The sequence below is a fragment of the Apodemus sylvaticus genome, chromosome 17 (genome assembly GCF_947179515.1).
Source record: "Apodemus sylvaticus chromosome 17, mApoSyl1.1, whole genome shotgun sequence".
NCBI classification, from domain to species: Eukaryota; Metazoa; Chordata; class Mammalia; order Rodentia; family Muridae; genus Apodemus; species Apodemus sylvaticus.
Genome location: NC_067488.1, coordinates 41,838,482 through 41,859,262, shown reverse-complemented (window position 1 = coordinate 41,859,262; position 20,781 = coordinate 41,838,482). Strand labels below are relative to the sequence as shown.

The window sequence follows — 20,781 nt, the reverse complement described above, 5'->3', positions numbered from 1 at the left end:
GATGAGCAGGTAGTTGAAGCATTGAGTTTGGGCTCAGAGTCTCCCTCCTAACTGGGGCTGGGGCATTGTCTACAAGGACATCTATTGTCTCTGGCCCTTCCTGTTAATTTCTCTGCTTTCCTTGTGGGCCTTTCTGCCTTTCCATCATGATGTCCTATTTTACCACAGACCCAGAAGTTATTGATCCAGCTCACCATGGCCAGAATAAGCCATGGCCATTCATCATCTTCACGTGGCTTTCCTGTGTTTCACTATGTTTCAGATTCAGTGACTCTTCAGTAAGAATGCTCTACGCTTTTATCATGGTTTTGAACACTTCTATCCAGTCAAGGCCCTCAGTGTAGACTAGAAACAAGAGTCAATTTGGAGCATAGTGGTGGAGCCATGGTCTATATTTGCATTCCCATGGTCATTGAAGATTGAGGATATTATCACCAGAGCTAAGTGCCCTTCCAAGAACTGGGCATTCAACTCCAGGCTTAGCACCCACCGTCCCCAGGACTGTTGATCTGGTCATATCACAGAGGAGGTGCCGGAAGAGGTTTGCTAGGTAAAAGATGGAGGATTCAAAGGGGAGCATTGTGACAGCTCCAGTGTGATTTCTACACTGCTGTGCAGCAGCAGTGACAGCTGCTCACCATTAGCCTTCTTTCCTGTCTTTGTCTTTTAGTCTCCTTGAGTTATTTTTTTTCATTGCTCAGGAGGCTGAGCTGACAAGAGAGAACAGGTACCGTCAGCTGAGCTGGCGTCTGTTCTAGTCACTGGGATGTGGTTTCCAGGCCTTCCAGTGGAGACAGAGCCACAGCAGCTGTACTGCTGACTAGGGGACTTGCCTTTGTTTCTGCATGTCCTTCTGTCCTATTCTGTGAGGAGTGAGGATTGTCCTCCTAGTTCTTAAGATGAAACTGAACTCTGAGAGGTAGTGTCCCTGGCTGCGGGCTTCTGGTGAAAGTGTGGCCCTGAGGACGTGCGGCTCTGGGTCTGGCTGCCTCCAGGATATGAAAGGAGGATGGTATGATAACCTGTAGACCTCTGCCCAGCTGGCTGACAGTTTGTACACCATGAAGAGAAGGTGTGTTGGGACAGGCATGGGGCATGTCTGCGGCCCCTTTAGATCCTTCTGGCTTGTGTTGATTGTTACTTTTGTTTCTGTCCCTCTGAAGGCCAGCCAGCGGCGCAGTCTCATCAATATATGCCTATCTATGTCACAAGCATGGGATTAAACTCTTATCCTGCTGAAGGTTAGAACTCAGCCCCTCGATGTCCCTCTTCATGGGAAGTCAAGTCTGCTCTGTGGCAGTTTTGATTGCAGTCTTAGTTCCCCAGGTCATGAGGCCAGAAGTGCCATTATCTTAGTCAGTGTGCTATTGCTGTGAGGAAAGATTGTGACCGCAACAAAGCTTGTGAAGGAAAATATTTAGCTGGGGCTGGCTTATTGTTTCAGAGGTTTAGTCTGTTATCATGGTGGAGAGCATGGTGGCAAGTAGGCAGACCTGGTGCTGAAGAGGTAGCTAGGAGTTCTCCATCCAGATCTGTAGGCAACAGGAAGAAAGAAGAGACCCTGGGCCTGGCTTGAGTATTTGAAACCCAAAAGCCCACCTCCAGTGACATACTTTCTCTCACAAGGCCACACCCATTCCAACAAGGCCACACCTCCTAATCCCTGTGAAGTATCACCACTCCCTTATGACCAAGCATTCAAATCTCTGAACCTGTGGGGGGGGCCCATTCTTATTCAATCCACCACAGCCAAGTTGATGGCTTTACTGCCAGCAGGTTCATGTTCCACCTCTCATGCTAATCCAAAAAGTGCCTGCATGATGTACAAGGGATAATATGTTTCCACATGCAGTTATCTTTAGTCTAGTGATTGATGTTACAGTAGTGTTTGATGATAATCCAAGTCACTGCATTAAGTAGAATCAGCCAGAACCTGGAGAGGGGTCCACAGGGATCCTCTGCTGCCCAAAACTTGGCTGCTGGGTTTTTGTTGGACATGATGCTCTCTGTCCTTGTGAAGTAAGCACTTTCTGAGTTGATCTCCCCCTTTCTTGAATGACCTCATAGGCCATTGTGCAGCATGTGGATATATGTTGGATGTCTGTTGAAGAAAATGGGCAATTGTAATAGATGGGTAGCAGGTCAATAGCCATATTTTATTTGTAAAGAGTGGCTTTCTCTGTTGGGACATACTTAACATGTTACACTACACACCATTTACAGGGCACAACTCATTGGTTCCAGCGTGTTCACAGACAGGATTTAAACCTCGGTTACATCAATGTTGAGTTTCGCCTTGCCTCCCTAAAGAATCCTGTCAGTGTCCTCTCTCCTCCTCCCTCAATCGACTCCCAGATGTTACAGTCATTGATCTACTTTTAGTCTTTATAGATTTGCTCTCTCTGGACATTCCTGACAAATGGGCTCAACTGATGCTTGGGGCTTTGTGACCAGCCTCTTTCTTCAGAACATTGGCTGTGGGGCGTCTCATACTGTGGTCAGCCTTTCTGTCCCTTTAATTACTAACCCGAGTTCCACTGTGTAGCTCTGGCATGCTCCACCCTCCAGTTTATCAGTAGATAGACAGTGAGTCCATGCCCCCCTTTGGTGTGTTATGGATGATGTCACTGGGACTGTTTACACACAGGCCTTGGATAGAGACACTTCATTTCTCCTGGGCATATAGCTAGGAATGAAATTGTTGTGTTCTATGCAATTCTGTGTTTTACTTTTAAAATCACTTCTTAAGTCAGCTCTGGAGATTTTATACCACCACCACCACCATCATCACCCTGTCCCTTGGGAAGCCGTTGATTTTTATCTAAAGTTTAAAAGTTCATTGATAGAAATGTATTCATAATATTCTCTTCCCTGGTTTCTGTCTTGGTGTTGTAAGGAGATAAGGTTTAATATTCTCATGTGCACCTTCTCTCTCTTCTTCCTTGATCATCCTCCGTGGCCTTTTGTATTTTAATGAGTTTGATATTGCCTTTTTAATACCACAGTGATGGGGCCTAGCTGTCAAGCTCCTTCCTCTCCATATCAGGAGGGGCAAAGAACAGAGCCCCTTGTCTCGGCTCCCCGTGCCAGGGAATCTGGGAGAGTGAACTTGGAGCTCTCAAAGACAATTTTTCTTTGAACCAGAGAGCAGCCAAAGGATGGCTGTGCTGTGAGGGAAGTAGGCAAGTGGCACTGGAGACCCCAGACAGCCTGCCTGAGCCACGCTGTTTTTCTTGATGCTTTCCCACAGGGACATATGTGGCATGCATGATGAGAGACAGAGCCATTAAATAACTCCTCCAAACTCATGCAGCTTCCATGGGCAGAACTCATCTAGAGCCCCAGTCTGCTTAACTCAAGTGTCTACACTCCACAGGTCCTCCCTGTACTATATGTTGATTATGAAGGGTTTAAGGGATATAGCTGAGCTTTACTCTATTTGCAAGAAAGACAAAAATAGAATCTATTTAAAGTAAGAAGCAATGTACACACACACACACACACACACACACACACACCTTCTCCATCTTATTAGTTTGCCCTGTGCTCTGTTCCCTCCCTCTATTGAGGGTTATCTCATTTTGGAATGGAGCTTGGCACCCTATAAACACGTGGAGAGCCCCTTACTTCCATTTGCAGTTTTAGAGCATCCAGTGAAAATAAAGATGTGTGGTTCGCATCTGACATTCTCCAGGTGCTATGATTTTACTATTGCACTTCCCTGTTTTGCTATAAAACGAGGTACCTGACTTGTCTGCGAATCTCCTAGAAGCCCTGAACTTTGACCATAAATTCATTTCCTCCCTCATAAAGGTGTACAAACCCTTCTTTTCCTGAATAGGATTCCTCACTCTTCCTTCTCTCCTCTCTCCTCTCCTCCCCTCTCTTCCCCTCCCCTCTCCCCTCCTCTCCTCCCCTCTTTACCCTATCTCCCTCCTTTCTCCCACCCCACCCCAGCCCTACTGCCGAAGTGTATCCGCCAACCAGGAGGATCAGTTAAATCCGTCCACAGCCCTGCTGGGAGGTAGCCCAGGACTCTCAGTGAGCACCTGCTGTGTAGCAGGAGGACGCAGGGTTCCTCATTTCCAAGTTCTATGGGTGTGAGGCCAGGGGTGCAGATCGCTGCACATCTCTCTGGTCATGCCTTCATGGAGAAGCTCTCTGGGTAACCGCAGAGCTATCACTGGCCTGGCTGGGCTATAGCCCCTTCTCAGGACCCTGCTGGCATCTGCGGTCCTCCAGCTGGGTGCTCCCTCCTTACAGAGGGAGCAGGCACACTCCAGCTGTGTCTGTGATTTGTTCTCTTTTAATCTTTAAGTTGCTCCCCATTTCATTATGGTGTCTCATTTCCTTCCATCTGACACTCTTGAGACTTTCCCAGTTTGAAATTTAAAATGAAGAAGATGAAGATGATAATACTGGTCAAAAGAGAACCGTGTGTGTGTGTGTGTGTGTGTGTGTGTGTGTGTGTGTGTGTGTGTGTGTAAACCTCCTCAATTGAAATAAACTTTGGTTTATTCCCTGTTTATCTGTCCAGTAATTTGTGTCAGTATCCACAGCAGTGACTGAGGGGACATGTTAGGAGTGGAGCATCAGAGCTGCTGGGGGTGGGGGGTGGAATGTCTGTGTAACCAGGTTTCCCATACCTGGGTGCTGGTTACAAAGTCCCTCTCAGAAGCACTTGAGGGGTAGAAGGTGCATGAAGGAGGGTAACTAACTGAGACTCTCGAGTATGTAGCCAGCAGGCCCAGTCCAGCTCGGATAGACCTGTCACTTAAAATGTATAGGGAGTTGCAGACTCAATCTGGCCTCTCCTTTTCTAGAAACACCAGAAGCCATGTGCAGGAACCACAGGCTATTGTGTGTCCCATACCATGTGCTCTCTAGTTCTGTCTTCCTGACAGGAAGTTGGCTCAGGTGGTTAGGTCTGGACCCCTTGGACTCCCCCTGGCAGGTCTGGTCTCCTGGACCATTTTTGTTGCCTTGAACTTGGATATTTTCTCTCAATTCTAGGATTTATGAGTTTAAAGCCCATGGGTAACACTGGGTATTATTAAACTGCTACTAGATCTGGTCATGCTGTTCTGATCGGTGCCTTCTGTGAGTGAGCGTGTGCCCACCTGAACTGCGGGGGCACAGAGGCCCAGCAGATGAGGTGACAGGACTGAGGAATACAAGATGTGCATCAACCAGCGAGCAACCTACATCCTATCCTCTTCACAATGACAGCTCCGGAGTGGAGCTAGGTGGGCAGAGCAAAACCTAGCCTGGAAACAGGGCAGTGGGCAAAGGGAGCCTCTGGGTCGGGCAGTCCTGGCACTTCACAGTGGACCCTGCCAGACCCCTCTTGGGCTCTGTGACCTTTTCCCTTGTTTCCTTTGCTGAGTCCAGCACTTGCCCCATGTACCTCTGACTAGGCTGCCCTGCCTCTTCAGGCCCAGCTAAGGAGCAGCCCCTTCTAGGGCTCTCCATGGCCTCATTCTGAACTTTGATTCATTCTCAAGCTTTATCTCAGGGTCAGATGGGATAGAAAATAAAGTCTCTATCAGAGTCTGGAGAGACCCTGTGGGCCTCTGTCATACCTACCGAGTACCCGCATGCCTATCTCTCTGTCCGTTGGTGTCTACCCACCTCCATGTCTATTTCTATCTCCTCTTTGTTATTTGGGTGCAAAACAGTATTTTATTTCACTCTTGTCTCCCAGCCCTCTCAGAGATGCTGAAGGACAGGCTCACTCCTGAGAGGTAGCAAAGGCAGGGGCAGGAGCCAGCAATACCTTATTCAGCCATCACCTTCTGCCTGGCTGGGGGAATGGTACAGGGAGGGCCTTTCACTCAAAAACCTGCCCTCACAAACCACCCCTGTGCGGCCTGGTTTCTCTCAGGGTTTCCTTATAGGGAGCACTGGGTTGACAGGAGGCACAAGGTGCTGTGTGGCCAAGAACCCCATAGAATGAGGTGGAGGAAGCAACTGCCTTTTTAAATTTTTTTTTCTTTTTGCCTTTTGCCTCAAGTTAGGAAATCACTGCTTGTCCCTAATTGTCAACTTAATAGTACTGGGGACTCTGGTGTTTATACCCTAACAGCGTAGCCTTGCCAATGTTAAGCTGGGTTGCTAGAAGCCCTTTCTAGTTGAATCAGTCTCTCACAAGCTTGACTTTTCTGTTTTCAACCTCCAAAAGTGCAAACCAGCCCAGAAAGTGGGTCCTTCTTACTCCAAGTGTCTCTAACACGGTGTTCACCTTGTCTGTCCATGGAGTCTCGTCTGGCACCGGAGGGAACAGAAGGGCCCCAGTGGCAGCCACACAGTGATGGCCTTGTCAAGTGCTAGTCGGAGAAAGCTCCATCACCCGCGCTTAACTCGATTAGAAGCTGCGGTGGCACCAGTAATAATCCGTGACATTTATGTGAACGTTTCCACTTCACACTGTGCTGGCCCAGTGTTTTCATCTACGGCCCCGCCTGTCTGCCGGGAGCTGTTCCAGACCGCTGTTGTTTTCATCCTTTCTCCTTCCCAACGTTTTCTCCCAACTTCCAGCGAATGTGATGTCGGCCTTTGTTCCTTCTAGCTGATTCTCCTGTTGCCTTTGTCAGTCCCAATCTGTCTCCTCCACCCCATCCCTGTGGGCACAGGCCTGGCCGCTGCATCTCATCTTAATGCAGCTCCTGGCCAACCACCCTGGAGTGGCATTGCCTTGCTTCTTGTGACAACTATCCCCTAACCTCTGCTGCAATAGCATGTGTTGTTCATTTTAGAAAGATAAGGAAACGTAGCTTTTAAATCACACTTAATCCCACCACCAAGAGTAATGATGTCATCCTTCAGACTCATATCTTATGGCAGCTCCTGTTCCCCGGCATCTGACAAGAGCCTTCTTGTCATTCTCCTGGAGCATGACTCTTCATGGCCTCCCAGTGTGTGGTAGATGGAGAGAGTTGGGCAAGCAGGCCCTTGCTGGGGTGTAGTAGGGGTACCATCTGGCCTTTCCCACCTTCTCGCCAACCTTCGCCTGGTGACTCACCTTATTTGAAGTGCTCCTCCATCCTATGCCCATCCCGTGCTCATGCCTGGCTCTGTCATCCCCCAATGGCCCGAGAGCCCGTCTTCACCTGAGAAGGCCCCCTGTTCCCTGCTAGGCAGGCTGAAGCAGTGGGCCCCTCCCTGTATGGAGACAGCACAGGTGTGTGCCTTTCCTATCCTCCATCCCTCCCAGGAGCTGCAGTCTTAGACTTCTCCTCCCAGGCTTCTGGGATAGAAGGCTCTGGGAGATGACCTCAGATGTCTCTCTATTGCCTTCATGTTGTCTTCTCTGCCCCTGCAAAGCTCATAAAGTTATTGCAGGGATGCCTTCTGCTTGTTCATTCTTCCTATAGGAGTTGTGCTTTTCCTGTGCTTAGATGGGGACCATCACACTTGAGCTGCCATGCTATACCCACAGAGATGCATCCATGTCTAGGTGAACACTGACTCTTAAAGGCCCATGGAGCTGGCCCAGAGTGTCTTCTGCTCCCAGCAGCAGAAGGTGCCCCTTCTCTGGTCTACAAGATGGGCCTGATCATTTGTCCTGCCTTGGGTTTGCTCAGCTGGTAAAGGCAGCTTCCTGTGGGTGGAAGAATTAAAGAGAATTACTGAGCGTGTTAGAATGATGACTCAGACTGGGGCTGATTATGAAGTGAAGGGCTTAAGGCTGTGAGGACTGCTCAGAGTGCTGGAGACCAGTTAGCAACACAAGGTCCAAGAGAGACTCGGGAGTGGCATCAGAGGGTCTAGGATGCCATATTCTATGAAAATTGGCACGAGTTGGCATGGACTGTCTGTCACAATAGCCACCGTTGTTTATGGGTAGACACTCCTGCGAACAGCTTGCCCATCTCTACACGCTCCTAGTATCTTACGATTGCTTGCTTCCCCTTGCGTCCCTCTCCTCTGCTCTCCCTTCTTTCCTCCCCTCTTTTCTTTCTCCCTACCCCCTCACTGAACATGAAGGCAAGGGATTCAGTCTCACTTACCTAAAATAGCGGCTGTTGGTATGCATACATCTTATTGAATGAGTCATTGCAGGCAATGACATAGCTTAATTCATTTTGGGTTTTGGGATAGTTTTCAGAAGTGATTTCTGCTCAGCATAACTTCTCATTTAGGTTTCTAGAATTTACTACCAGCTAAGGTTGGGAAAATGTTGGGTAGAAAGCCATTATGATGAAAACCAGGTACATTTACAAAAACAGTAATGGCACTTCTTATCCATGACCAGGAAGAGGCAAATATCTTCTCTAGTCCATCCCCCATCTTCCCCCATGCTCAGCATCCCTATATGCTGTCACTGATACCAGGGTATGAGTAAGCCAGAGCTCAGGTGGATTATGCATTTTTACATAGGCTCGCATGACAGAGGGAGGTGGAACTGTTTTGTTGTTGTTGTTGTTGTTGTTGTTGTTTTTAATCAGTCTCAAACCAATTGTAGCACCAGTTAAATCTCAGGGGTGTATAACCTGGTCCCTAAGACCTGTTGTAGGAGAAGTAGAAGGCAAAACAAGGCATCAGTGGTGAAGAAACTGACCAGCAAGCAGAAATACCAGAGCCCCTGTTTGAGATGAAGTCAGCTTTGATCCTAGGGAGGAAGGCCCCAACCGTGTTGTGGGCCATCTGGGAGAAGCCATGAAGAAATGTCATATCACTACTGGAAGTCAATGGGGAATCATTTCTGGAGGCCTAGGTCTGGCCCTGTTGTTTCCATGAGTCCACTGGCAGGCTCCGTCTCTGACCCAGAATACAAGGTATGGACCTGGCAGCTCTGCTTTTGTTCAGACCATGTGATACGTGGACTCCTGGGAAGCCTCCAGCCTTTTCTGCTGGAAAGACACACTCTCACTTGGAAGGGTGGTTCTCAGGACAACTAGCACATGGTTTCCTTATGGTTTTACATATTTGCATTCTCACTAGGCCCTAATTCTGAAAGCATTGGAAGGGATTTTGGTTGCAGACTTTTCTGAGTCAGTACAAGTGGGACAGGCAGGCCCAGCGCCCGGTACAACCCACAGCACCTACCTTTTCGTAGGCATGCACTCAAGGCATTGCCCGACACCAGGACAGACTCAGACTGGTCAGGAAGAACCGTCTTCAGACATCAGCACAGAAGCCTAGTGTGACATGCATGGATGGGCAGCTAAGGGACTAGAGAAAGATGGCTCCTGGGTCAGAAGTAGAAGATGCTTCTGGAAGGTGTACCTTTGTACTAGGTCCCAGGAGCAAGCCCTTATATTCTGGAGAGAAGGTACAGGGAGTTCCAGGAACAAAACACCTCATAGTGTTTACTACTTAAGGCTGGGTAACAGGCTGTCCCTAAAAGTCAATGAAGTAAAGCAGAAATTGATGTCATTGCACAATACACATAACAAGAGGTTGATAAAGGCCTGGGAACTTTTCTTATATGCCCTTTCCATCCCGAGAATCAGTCTAGCTGGCCCCACCTTGTCCTTGTGGCGTGCTAGAGAAAAATTACTCAAACACGCCATGGTCCAGCAGCATCCGCCATAGCAGATGCCCTTCTGCTTGGCCAAAGCCATGTGGCTGGGACATCCTGTCCCATGGTAACTATGCTAAGTTAGGTGTGGCAGTGTGCAAGGTCCTCTGTATCACAATCCCATGGCTCCTGGGCCACCCTAGGGCTCTCCAGAGCTGCATTATCCGTGAGCAGGCCTTCCAAAGGCTGTACTGCTGACTTGGAAGCCTCATGGACCTTCCCAGGCTTCTGTACTCTTTGGCCTTTTCCCTCGGCGTGAATTGTGTTGTTGTTCTTCTGTGCTGCTGCAATGCTGGACACATTCCCCGTGAAGAAGGGAAAACCTGCTGCATAAATCATCTCGAGTAGCATTTTCTAATTTGGATCATGGTGAAACAACTCTGGACGATTTTTATTCTTTAGTTTCACCATGGTTCCTCTGACAGGCCATCGTGAGCTGCCGGAATGTAATCCATCAGTCATATATTTTCAGGGTGATATGGGTTTAATCCCTCACGGAGGCAGTCATGTTTCTCTCCCTCTTCTGCAGCGCAGAAGGTGTAGTGCTTAATGACACTATGATAAGATAGGACAGGCAGGCTCTCAGTTTTATTATGATGGGCTGGAGAATGACCAATAGCCATGTTCTTTTCTTTGCCTGGGTCTGATGCGACTATTTGGACACAGTGCTGTGGTCTGGCCTGCCTCAGTATGGAGTCCTGTGAAGCAGTAAGAGAAAGCGCATTTTCTAGACCAAGAGACCCTGGGCTCAGACCTGAGCTTTGGCCAACTTTGGAGTGTGCATTTGTTTAAGTTGTTCAAAGAGAGAACTGGGCTCGGTGACCTTCAAGATTCCATGTGGCTCTCTGTCTCATGTAGGCAGCTGTCTCATGTGTACAGGCCTTGCAGAAGGGGCACAATTCATCTTAGGTACATAAAGAACCCAATGGTCAAACTCCTCCTGAACATTGCCAGTAACCCCTCCCCCCCAATTCTCCTGTGTGGAATTGGGCTGTCAGTGCCATCTCCTAAGGTGGTTGTGGGGTTTAGAGACAAATTCAAGACCAGTGAAGTTGGCATCTGATACCCAGAAGTACTTTCTTATTAATTTTCTCATTTGTTATATTGGAGAACAGCCTGGCAATGTTGAATAAGTTCCCAACCTCACAGCCTCTGAGTATAAAAGAAGTAGGAATGATCTAGAAGCTCCTTCTGATGCCTGGCAGGTAGCAGGACAAGAGTGGATGCTTCTGGTGCTTTGTATTTGTGGGGGTCAAGATAACTTTTGCATATTAATCCGCCACCGGCACCTTTTGTCTTTTTAAAGTCTTGGCTAGAGAATAGAGGATAAGAGAGGCACAGCCAGCTCCCTTGAAGGCTGCTTTCCTTGTGCCATGGTGGATGCAAAGCAGAAGCTCATTTCCAAGCCTTTGATCTAGTCATTAACTCCCTGGTCTTCTCTTGTAATCCAGAGGCAACCAGCTCTTCTACCTACACCACAGTCTGCAGAATCGGTTTCTTTACATTTAGCTCTGCTTGCTCACAGTCCATGCCAACTACAGGTTGGCTGCAGCTCCCACCCCACCACCACACAGGCCTATCCCTTTGCTGCTGTCAGAACGGAGAGGACCATGCATGGCCAAGGCTCAAGCAGCTCTTCCCAATTATCACCACCTCATCTATCCCTCTGAGGTATGGGAGAGAACCCAGGAATGATAGCTATGAGTGCTGGCTAGCACTCAGGATGCTGAGAGCCTTTGGCATGTGCCTGCTAGAGAAGGTTAGGGAAGTGACTACTGGTCTGTCCCCAGCATCAGACTTTGGCTTGGTAGCTTTGTGCGTTGTCCAGTGTGCCACAGAACTAGAGGGACCCTGAGCCATAGGGGGATGGCTATGCCTTCTTACAGATGAATAGATTAGGCCATGCTTTTAGACTCCAGAGGCGACTGAAGAGTCAAAAGCAGAACGGGCCATGTAAGAAGGTAGGGAGAGCAAATCCTGGGATTTCTGCTTTGCTCTGCCTACTCAGCTGTGGCTTTCCTTGAGCACCCTGGGGGACCATACAGCCTTGATTGACAACCTTGATTGACAGCGGTATCCAGCAGCAACCTTACAGCTCTCCATGATGGATGGTGTGCAAGGTCCCTAGAACTGGAGGGTCTGTCCAGAAGCTTAACTTCAGATGAGTCATACTGTAATTGTTCGAAAGGTCATGAGTGGAGCCTGAAAGTCAGGAAGGAAAAAGCTGCAGCCTGAGGACCCTTGTCAGGAGAGAGCCTGGCTGCCTGAGGCCCAGGAATCTTTGCCACCTCAAAATCTGACCAGTACTGTTTGTGAGAATGGCTGTTTCTGACCAGTATTGTTTCTGAGAATGGCTGTGTCCTTCCTGCTACTGAAAGACCCTTCTTTTAAATAGAGTATCATACTTTATCTTTCACCGTGATATGTTGAGCTCTGTGTGTTCCTTTCTCTGCGTCCTGCAGTGCAAAACTTAGAGATGTCATGTTTTTGCATGTGTGGCAGCCACACAAACATCAAAAGGACTCTTAATAGTTAACAGAGTTTTAAGAGAACCATATACATGCATGTATACATACATGTATATGTGTGTGCACACACATTTTCTATAAAAAATGAAATTGCAAAGTTTATAGGCAAATGGATGGTACTAGAAAAAATTATGTTGAGTGAGGTAACCCAGACTCAGGAAGACAAATGGCTCCTAGCTTCAAATCCTCCAGTATGACTATACAACATGGCGATTCCACAGAAACCAGGAAAGTGTATGGGGACCATGATGGGGGCAGACCTTGAGAGGGAACTAACAGGATGCAGGCAATATGAGATGGGAAATGGAATAGTGGGGAATGGGCTCCGAGTCGGGAGAGAGTAGGTATATCAGTCCAGAAGGAGGAGAGGGCCAAGGGGCAAATAGTACCAAGGGTGGGTCATAAAGCCTCAAGAGATTATATTACTTCATATTTTTCTAAATATATATACAATATATGCAAGTGTGTATATATACATATATATGCATAACATATATATTATATATATGCATATGTAATATACATACATACATAACATACATACATATGGAAGTTATACCATGTAGATAGACAATGGTCCCCACAAGAACCATGACTGGAACTTATAAAATGTATAATTTCCATGACTGGCTGGACATTAGCATCTTCTCTTGTCCTTTATTGGCCATCATTTTGCATTCTTTTATGAAACATCTGCTTAAAAAGAATCTCACCTATCTTCTTTTAAACTGGCTTCAGTGCTCACTGAGTTTAAGCTGTCTTTCTATAGTCAGATATAGGTTTCTTTGTCCCCAACTTTTGAAGATAGATGTCTGAAGTTTTGCTGAGGCCCCACCTTTCTTGTTCTCTGTCTCCACATGGGTACCTTCACTGCATGCACCGTCACTGCTGCTGTTCATGTCCTGTTATGGAATCTTCCTGTTCTGGGCTCTGTCATGGTATTGGTATATGGGCATGGCATAGATCTAAATCTATTTCTCCTGGCCTCTGCTGGGCTGTTTGTAGCTCATCCATACTGCGTAACTCAGAGAAAAGTCCAGAACTAACCTGTGTGCTCTGGGAATCAACTCCAGTTTCTTGCCAGTACCTATGCTGGGTTAAGTCTGCCTTCTCAGGTTGCAGCCTAAGGTCTGTGCAGATTTACACACAGAATTAGAGCCTTTCCCTACCTCCTTTTCACATGTGTACTCCATAGAGCCTGTATGGACTCCAGCTCAAGTCCTGGCTTTTCTAGGTAGGAAGGAATGCTTCTGTTGAAGTTCAGCCATCACTGTGTTTGGCTGGGAAGGACAAGGCCAGTTAGATAAACGGTGCTCAGTGGATGTGCTTCAGCACCAGTGGTCTGGGAGGGTTGTGGCAGGTGACCAAGTTGTACCCTTACCCACGCAACGCTGCTCTCTCCCATGTGCTTTCTGAGAGAGTCAAATGGAAGCCCAGTGAGAAGAAAGTATTCAGATGCTGTCTTATAAGCAAGCTAAGCAAGTAAAGGTGGGGCTGAAGCACCACATACCAGGGGCAGCACCGTGGGTCTGATGCTGGTGTAGGAATGCCAACAGGCAGGACCAGGGTGCAAGTGGCAGGAGTTGCTGTCCAGAGATGCTCTGTAGGTCCAGAGTACACAGACAGCAGCTATGGAGTCTAGACTCAGGAGAGTGGGCCAGATGTCATTGTGACCCCAGTGCTTTCAAGGGCTTCCCTTCCCTTCCTTTATCATCCCCAGCACCAGCTTAGGTGCCTCTGGAGTAGAGGTCACGTCCTGAACACACAGACTCCACTTTGCTCCATCCATACCTTGAGGCCAGTCTTTCCCTGATGAAGGATCAAGGTCACAGCCACTCACCCCTTCCTGTTTCTGCGATAAGTTTTCTCTAGAGCTAGATGCTTCCCTCAAAATCTAAGAGGAGGATTCAGTCCTCTTTAGATGCTTCTTCAGCCACAGCTATAGATGTGATGTGGTACTCACTTCTGCTGCCGAGAGGCTTCAGTGCCGACCCCTGCCTGCTGTTGCTCCTCGCTGCACACCACTGTGCAGCTCAGAACTCCACTCAGCTTGTGCTGGGACCACTGTCCTCCAGTTCCAACCCTTCCTCTCCTACCTGCCATGTGATTTTGGAATACAGCTATCACTGCAGGAAGCTTCCCCCATCCATCCACCATGTCTCTCAATAGCTATGCACTCCTCAGGAGCCCTAGTTTCCTTCACAGTAAAGTGGAGGTGTGGCAGTGCCTGCCACCCAGGGGCTCAGAGAGCTGAGTAACAGTGGTGAGCATTTAGTGTTCTGGGATGAGTAGTGAATTTACCAAAAGAGCCCATTGTGCCTGGTCCATAGGAAGAGCACACGGATCTCTTCAGTAATGGCGCCCCTCTCGGTGTGCCTTTTCATTCTAATTCTTCCCTTGCACCATGCCTCTCAAAATGAATTTTGACTTTCTGGAAATGTATTTAAAATTTGATTTTCTAAATCTGTATTGCCTTCCTACATATCCATATCCTATAAATATATTTGGTATTTATGCTATTTGTTGATGGTAATGAGGATGCTATCTTATACACATGCTAATTAGGCACTTTCCAATTTGTGGAGCCCTCTGAGAATCTCAAGGCTTGGGATATTTTGGTTGAACATGGGCCCTGGCAAGTACTCCAGATTGATCTTTGCCCAGGCTCTGCCCCCACTCCCTACCTCTCTGCACCCAGGCCTTTGGAGTGTGTGCCCACTTCTCTCACTCCATCACCGCCTGACCCTGATCCAGGCCAGCGAATCACACATGAGACCCAAGTCCTGCTGAAGAGCAGCTAGTAGCTGCCGTGTAAAGAATAATGCCAGGGGGAGACTCAGAGTTCCCACGATGATGCCTTCCTGGAGACTTCAGGGGAGGGGCTGAGGCCTGTGCCAGGCGTGGGGAAGAGGAAGGTGGATGGGAACAGGCCCACAAAGGTGAGGTGCAGCAGGGGCAGGCACATGCAGCTGCCGCCTGATCAGGCTTCCAGCTAGCTGTGGAGGGTGAGGAATGGGCAGGTGGAAAGGAAGGGGTCCTGGGGAGAAGCAGGCTTGGCCAGTGTTTAGATTTATTGGGGGAGGTGCCAGTGAGGGCATGTGCTGGAGTATCAGGGCATAGCCAGGCCTTCTAAAAGTTGCTCTACTAAGCAACAACAACAATGAAAAACACCATCTCAGTGAAGCCTGGCCATCTCCATTTGATATTCGTGTGTGTCATTTAAGATTCACAGCAACCACGGAACATTTCTCAGGCCCACAACAGTCATGGTAGCAGTAACCCATGATGCCTTGTACACATCTGGGCTCGATGTTAGGGACAAAGTGGACCTTGTAGACGTGCATATGTGTACATTTATTATTATGTGGACATATAAATACCAAAACGTGTGTGTGTGTGTGTGTGTGTGTGTGTGATCCTAGGACAGGTTGCAGGAGTGGGTTCTGCCCTTCTACTGGGTTTTCCCAAAGACTGAACTCAGATGATCAGGCTTGATGGCAAGTGCCTTTGTCTGCTGAGCCATCCCACCAGCTGGCTTCTTTGGCTTGTGATTTGTATGATGAGGGAAGCACACGTCCTTCTTAAAGCCAGAGCTCAGACCGGTCCCTGGAACATGCTTGCAGACTTTCTTCAGCACCATGCTAGGGAATAAGCTCCCCAGAAGGCCCCCAGGTCTTCTTTCTCTGGATCTTCAGCCTCCTGGATTTCAAATGAGAGGATGATGTGCTCTGTGTGTCCTGGCCCTGCCTGCCTGATGTGAGCTAAATGGATTCCAGCTACTTTCTTCCCTCTTTGCATCACGATGAGGCTCAAAGGAAGGTGGTTGCCTTCTTGCCATGGAAACAGATCTAGTCTTAGGTTTAGTGTCTAGACAATTCTGGTGTCACCTGGAATGGGGGAAGAAGCAAGAACTTACCTGGATCCTGCCATGCACATGTGGTCCTCTGACCTCCTTTTGGTGGTGTGTTCCCCCCCAGCCTAGTGAGAAGAAGGCTTTCTACCCAGGCTCGGTGAGAAGGCTAAGCAGTCTTCAGGCCTCCTTAGCCATATATGGCAGAGAGCCTTCCAAACAGCTGGTTTCCCCATAGTGAAATAGAAGCTTGGAGGGACACCTCCGTCGAGCTGCGCATGCCCTGGCCTGGCCTCACTTAGACAAAATAACTGCAGGAAGCTTGTGTAGACCAGGACAAAGCTCAGAGATGAGTAAGTGACCTGTCCAAGGGCACAGGGAGTTTCAAGTAGACCCAGGCATTTTCAGACTTCCCGGGAATAACAGGAAATCTGCCAAGAGTCCTGTAGACATTTTAATCTCAGTAACAATGTCTGCTGAATCCTTAAGCAGGCTGGAGAAAGCCACAAGCCTCTGTTTAGAAACAGCAGATCTGGGGACATGCGCAGAGGGCTTCTGGTGCCGGTGGAGACAATATCCACCATGCCAGGCCTGGGGTTACCAACAGTTGTGACTGTGAGGCCAGCTTCTCCTTGAGGTGTCTTTGTCCAGTATCTGTTTGGTGTTAGGCTCTGCTAGTGCCAATTAGAAGAAAAGAGCATTGCCCAAGAGAAAGGAGATTGCAGTGGGCAAGATACCTGACATAAACTTCAGTGGAATGATGCCTTCTTCAGCCTAGGACACTGAGGGGCAGTAATACCCACTAGCATTTCTGTGGCATTTCATAGCATATAAAACATCTTTAGATAGCCCACTTTCATCTTCAACAGAAGTTCCTGTGATAGCCATAATCTTTTCTAAAAGCTCTGTTGATACAGCATGCTGCTTATCCACTTGAAGTGCACAACATTCCAACACATTCAGAGAACTATGCAGCCGCCATCACGATCCATTTCAAAACATTCCCCTTAGCCTAAAAAATAACAGCTATAATAGTTTTGAGCACCAATTACACAACGTAAGTCAAGCTAATGCTCCCAGATCTTGCGTGTGGGATGCAAAGACAATTGTGTGGCTGCCTCTGGTGACCTAACTTCTATGTGAAATGAACTGGAGTCCAGACTGTGTGACTCCTCCTCTCCAGGTCCCTCTTTCTCCAACACAGCTCTCTCTCCATGAGAAACAACCCTGGATCTGTGGTGTCTCCTCATATAGTTGAACTCCGGTTTACTCCTGTGTGTTCCTTCCTCTCTCTGCTGCACCATCACGACTGTGGGGAAAAGGCCACACGCCATGTTGCTTTGCTCTCTGTTCACTTGGGACCCTGTTGTCCTATGAGCCAGTAGCCCTGTCCCAAAAGGAAGGCTGCTTACTTGGTACTCAGGCATGTGGGAATATGAGGGAGGGAGCTTGTGCCTCTCTAGACAGAGATGTCCCCACTCCCTGTCCTCGCACTTCCCAGGGGGCTTTGTGGGAGCAGCATCAGATACTGGCTATGGGAGTCATGAATATGTTTTCCCCCTAACACATAGTAGATGCATGTGAATTTTAGACAAGTGCTTACCAGTGTCTAAGGGAGTATTCTGGACCTCTGTGCTGATAATGAGGGGCTGTTACAGACCCCACTGCAGGCTGGAGGCCAACAGGCAGGCAGGGACTTCTCAGGGAACACTGTTTCTGCCTGGGCCTTCAGGGCATATGGAGTTAGCTTAAGCTTAACACCTCTCAAAGTTATCTGGGTTATTTAGGTACTTTTCTTTAAAAATGGGAAATATCTGAGAGTTTAAAAAAATAGGGGTATTGAGATTCTTATACCAAATTTTGCAAACTTTTTAAAACTGGCACCAAAATCAAAACTTTGTGGGTGAGAGGCAAATGCTGTGCCAATGGGAGACACACATTTGTTTGTTGGTTTTCTCAGTGTTTGTATGATGAGTCCAGGTGTATATCCCCCCACACCTATGGAAGTGGGGACCACTTTGGGGAGTCAGTTCTCTCCTGCCACCAGGAGCTCAAGGACTCAAACTCAGGGCATCATAGTTATCTAGCAAATGCTTTAATTTTTGTTCAAAGTGTCTTACCTGGTGGGACATACCAGTATACAACAGCACCCCCAATTTTTTTAAAAGATAGTTTCACTGCATAGCATGGGCTGTCCCTGTACCTGCTCTGTAGCCCAAGCTAGCCCTGAAATCACAGCCACCCTGCCTCGGCCTTCTAAGAGCTGTGATTTCAGACCTGAAGCATACCAGGCTATGTGGACTAATTTTTAATGGTGTGAGTATGTTCATAGAATTGTCTGTTAAGAGAATGCAATAATGATTTCCAGTCCTGTGCATGTGTTATAAAGTGACTCCTCAGATTTACCTAGATATATAGAAAAAAATTGTAGTCACACAAAACTACAAATACTTCCAGAAGAGATTATGGAATTAATGTATAACTGTTAGTATTTTATATCCTTGGTCTTTAGTTTCTCTCTGTGTGTTTTTTTTTTCCCAAATTTTACAGTAAAGTGCTTACTTAAGTAGTTAGAAAAAAAAACCCACAAAAATATATTTAACTTTAGGGCATGTTCTGGCTATGTGTGTGGTGCCTCTGGCCCCTGGGCCACCTGCCTTCTGGGTCAAACTCTGAGCCAAGTGTCATGGATTCACTGAGTCCTCAGAAGCCTTTTCTGGAGCCAGCATAAGTTTTGAGACCACAGCATTGGGCATGACCCAGAGAAGCCACAACGGTGATGGTGGTTTTACTGATAGGTTTGGCCACTTAGAATCTAGCAATAGTTTCTACATCCACTTTTACCCATTAGCTGATTCATTCTGAGTCCTGTTTGGGTTGGAGCCCGAGCATAGGAGTCCTCATGAATAGAAGCCCCCTTTCTCTCTGTCCCCCTTCTAACATCCACACAACATACCTTCACTGAGTGCCTGTTGTATGCCTGGATAGACCAAGAGGTGAAGTTTTAGATATCAGGTGACCTACCGCTGCTCCACGGTAGGGAGAGGCGACAGACAGTTCAGAGGACCAGGAGGAGAGAATGTCGACTTTCAGTGTCAGGGTAGACTTTTAATCTGCTCTTTCTTCCATCCAGATGATTATTGACTGAGTCACCGTTATGTCCTGGACATTATTCCATACCTGGGGAGCCTGGTCACTAAGACCAAGTGCGTCCCTGCCCCCGGGGAGCTAAATCCTAGTAGAACTGAGATACAGTTAACTAACTCAGGGATAAGCCTTTAAGCTCATGATCAATGCTCTACCAGAAGGAAACGGAACGCCGTAGGAGAGAGCAGGGGACAGTCTGCTGTGGCTGGGATGAGCGGGGAGGAGCTTTCCAGCTCTTGCTTCAGGGGGGAGAATGGCTCAGCCCTGCTATGGCGTAGAACGTTCTAAAGCTAAACACAGAGGCAGAGGGTCTCCTGCATCTTAGAAATGCTTAGAAGGTCAATGGGCCCAGTAGGCAATGGGAGTGGTGTGTTGAGGGCAGGCGGCTTTGATCAGAGAGCTGAGGGGAGGGGCCCCCATGTCTGTGCCTGGGAAGCTACAGTGGGAAGGTGGGAGCTGTGGCAGCTGTGGGTAAGGTATAGGTGTCGGCTCCTGAGCCTATTTGCTACACTGCAGAGTCACAACAGGCAGAGCTTAGGGTGTAGGTCCCTAGGGCCCAGTAATGCCAGCACGCTCTATGGATGTCAGAAAGGAGCTCCAGTTGTGACCCAGAGTACTGTATGGTCAGCGTGTTTCACCTTATATGCTAGGCCCCATTATGGAATGGAAACCTTCACCAGGAGTGATGCAAGACGTCGCGGAGGTCTAAATCTATGGATGTAGCTCCTTTGGAACTGTGTGTTGAGCCAGCTCTGCAGTCAGGGCCACCTTGGGAGTCATTATTTCATTTTCTGGGAATGAATCTGTTTGGAATTACTCGCGATAATGGTTCATCAGACTGTCTCACGCCGGCATGTGCTGACTCTCCCACAGCTCCCGGAAGAAATTGCCCTACTGATTAATTCTCCACTGTTTTCTCTCTTCTCTCAGAATGGCTATTCAAGTGGACAAGTTCAACTTTGAAAGTGTCCCAGAATCCCCCGGAGAGAAGGGACACTTTGCAAATCCGAAGCAGCTGGAAGAAGAGAGGCAGGAGGCCCGAGGCCTGGAGATCAGCAGCAAGCTAGGCATCCGCTGGAGAATTCTATCCTTTTCAGTGTCCCCCCCCACCCACCCCGTAGGCCCAGTGCACACCCTGATCCTAACTAGGGCTTCTGACCAAGTTAGGGAGCCAAGAGGGGCTTAATAAGTACTGAGCTTCAACTACAGACAGCTCCAAATGGCATGGTAGGATATGGACCACAGGGCTGGCATTTCCTTAGCCTCTTCACACTCCAGAGAGCCTACTTAATGAAGTATTGATCCTGAGTAGGTAAAGGTCTCATTGGGGCCAGTGGTATTCCTGACTTTGGGTAACATATTTCTTTTGAGGGCTGGTATTCATACTAGTGACAGGTTCTAATGACTGCTCATCAGTGCAGGACTTGAGCCATCCTCTGAGAGTGGGCAATGGGGATCCAGTCATCTGGGTGCCAACATGGAGCTGTACAGCCTAGCAAGATGTAAAGAAACTCTGTAGAAGGGGTGAGAGGCTTTTCTGTGGACTATGTTGTGGAGAGAGACAGTGGAATTAAATACCTATGCCAACGTGGGCATGTGGTCAGACGTCAGCTGAGGGGGTGGAAGGACCCCGAGTGCATCTGTGTGTCAGTTGTCTTGGCAGTCTCTATAGAGCACCCACTCTGTTCGTCAGACATTTGAGGGGACTGCCAGCAGTGGGTGGAAGTTTATCA

At 48.1% G+C, this 20,781-nt stretch overlaps 1 protein-coding gene across 1 annotated transcript in view; it reads left to right on the top strand.

The window, feature by feature from the left end:
• The window catches only part of Trappc9 (trafficking protein particle complex subunit 9), a 483,396-nt gene that overhangs the window by 355,060 nt on the left and 107,555 nt on the right, over positions 1-20,781 (top strand). Inside the window, 1 exon segment of the mRNA XM_052161564.1 lies at positions 19,979-20,132. Within this exon segment, the coding sequence (XP_052017524.1) occupies positions 19,979-20,132 (154 nt within the window).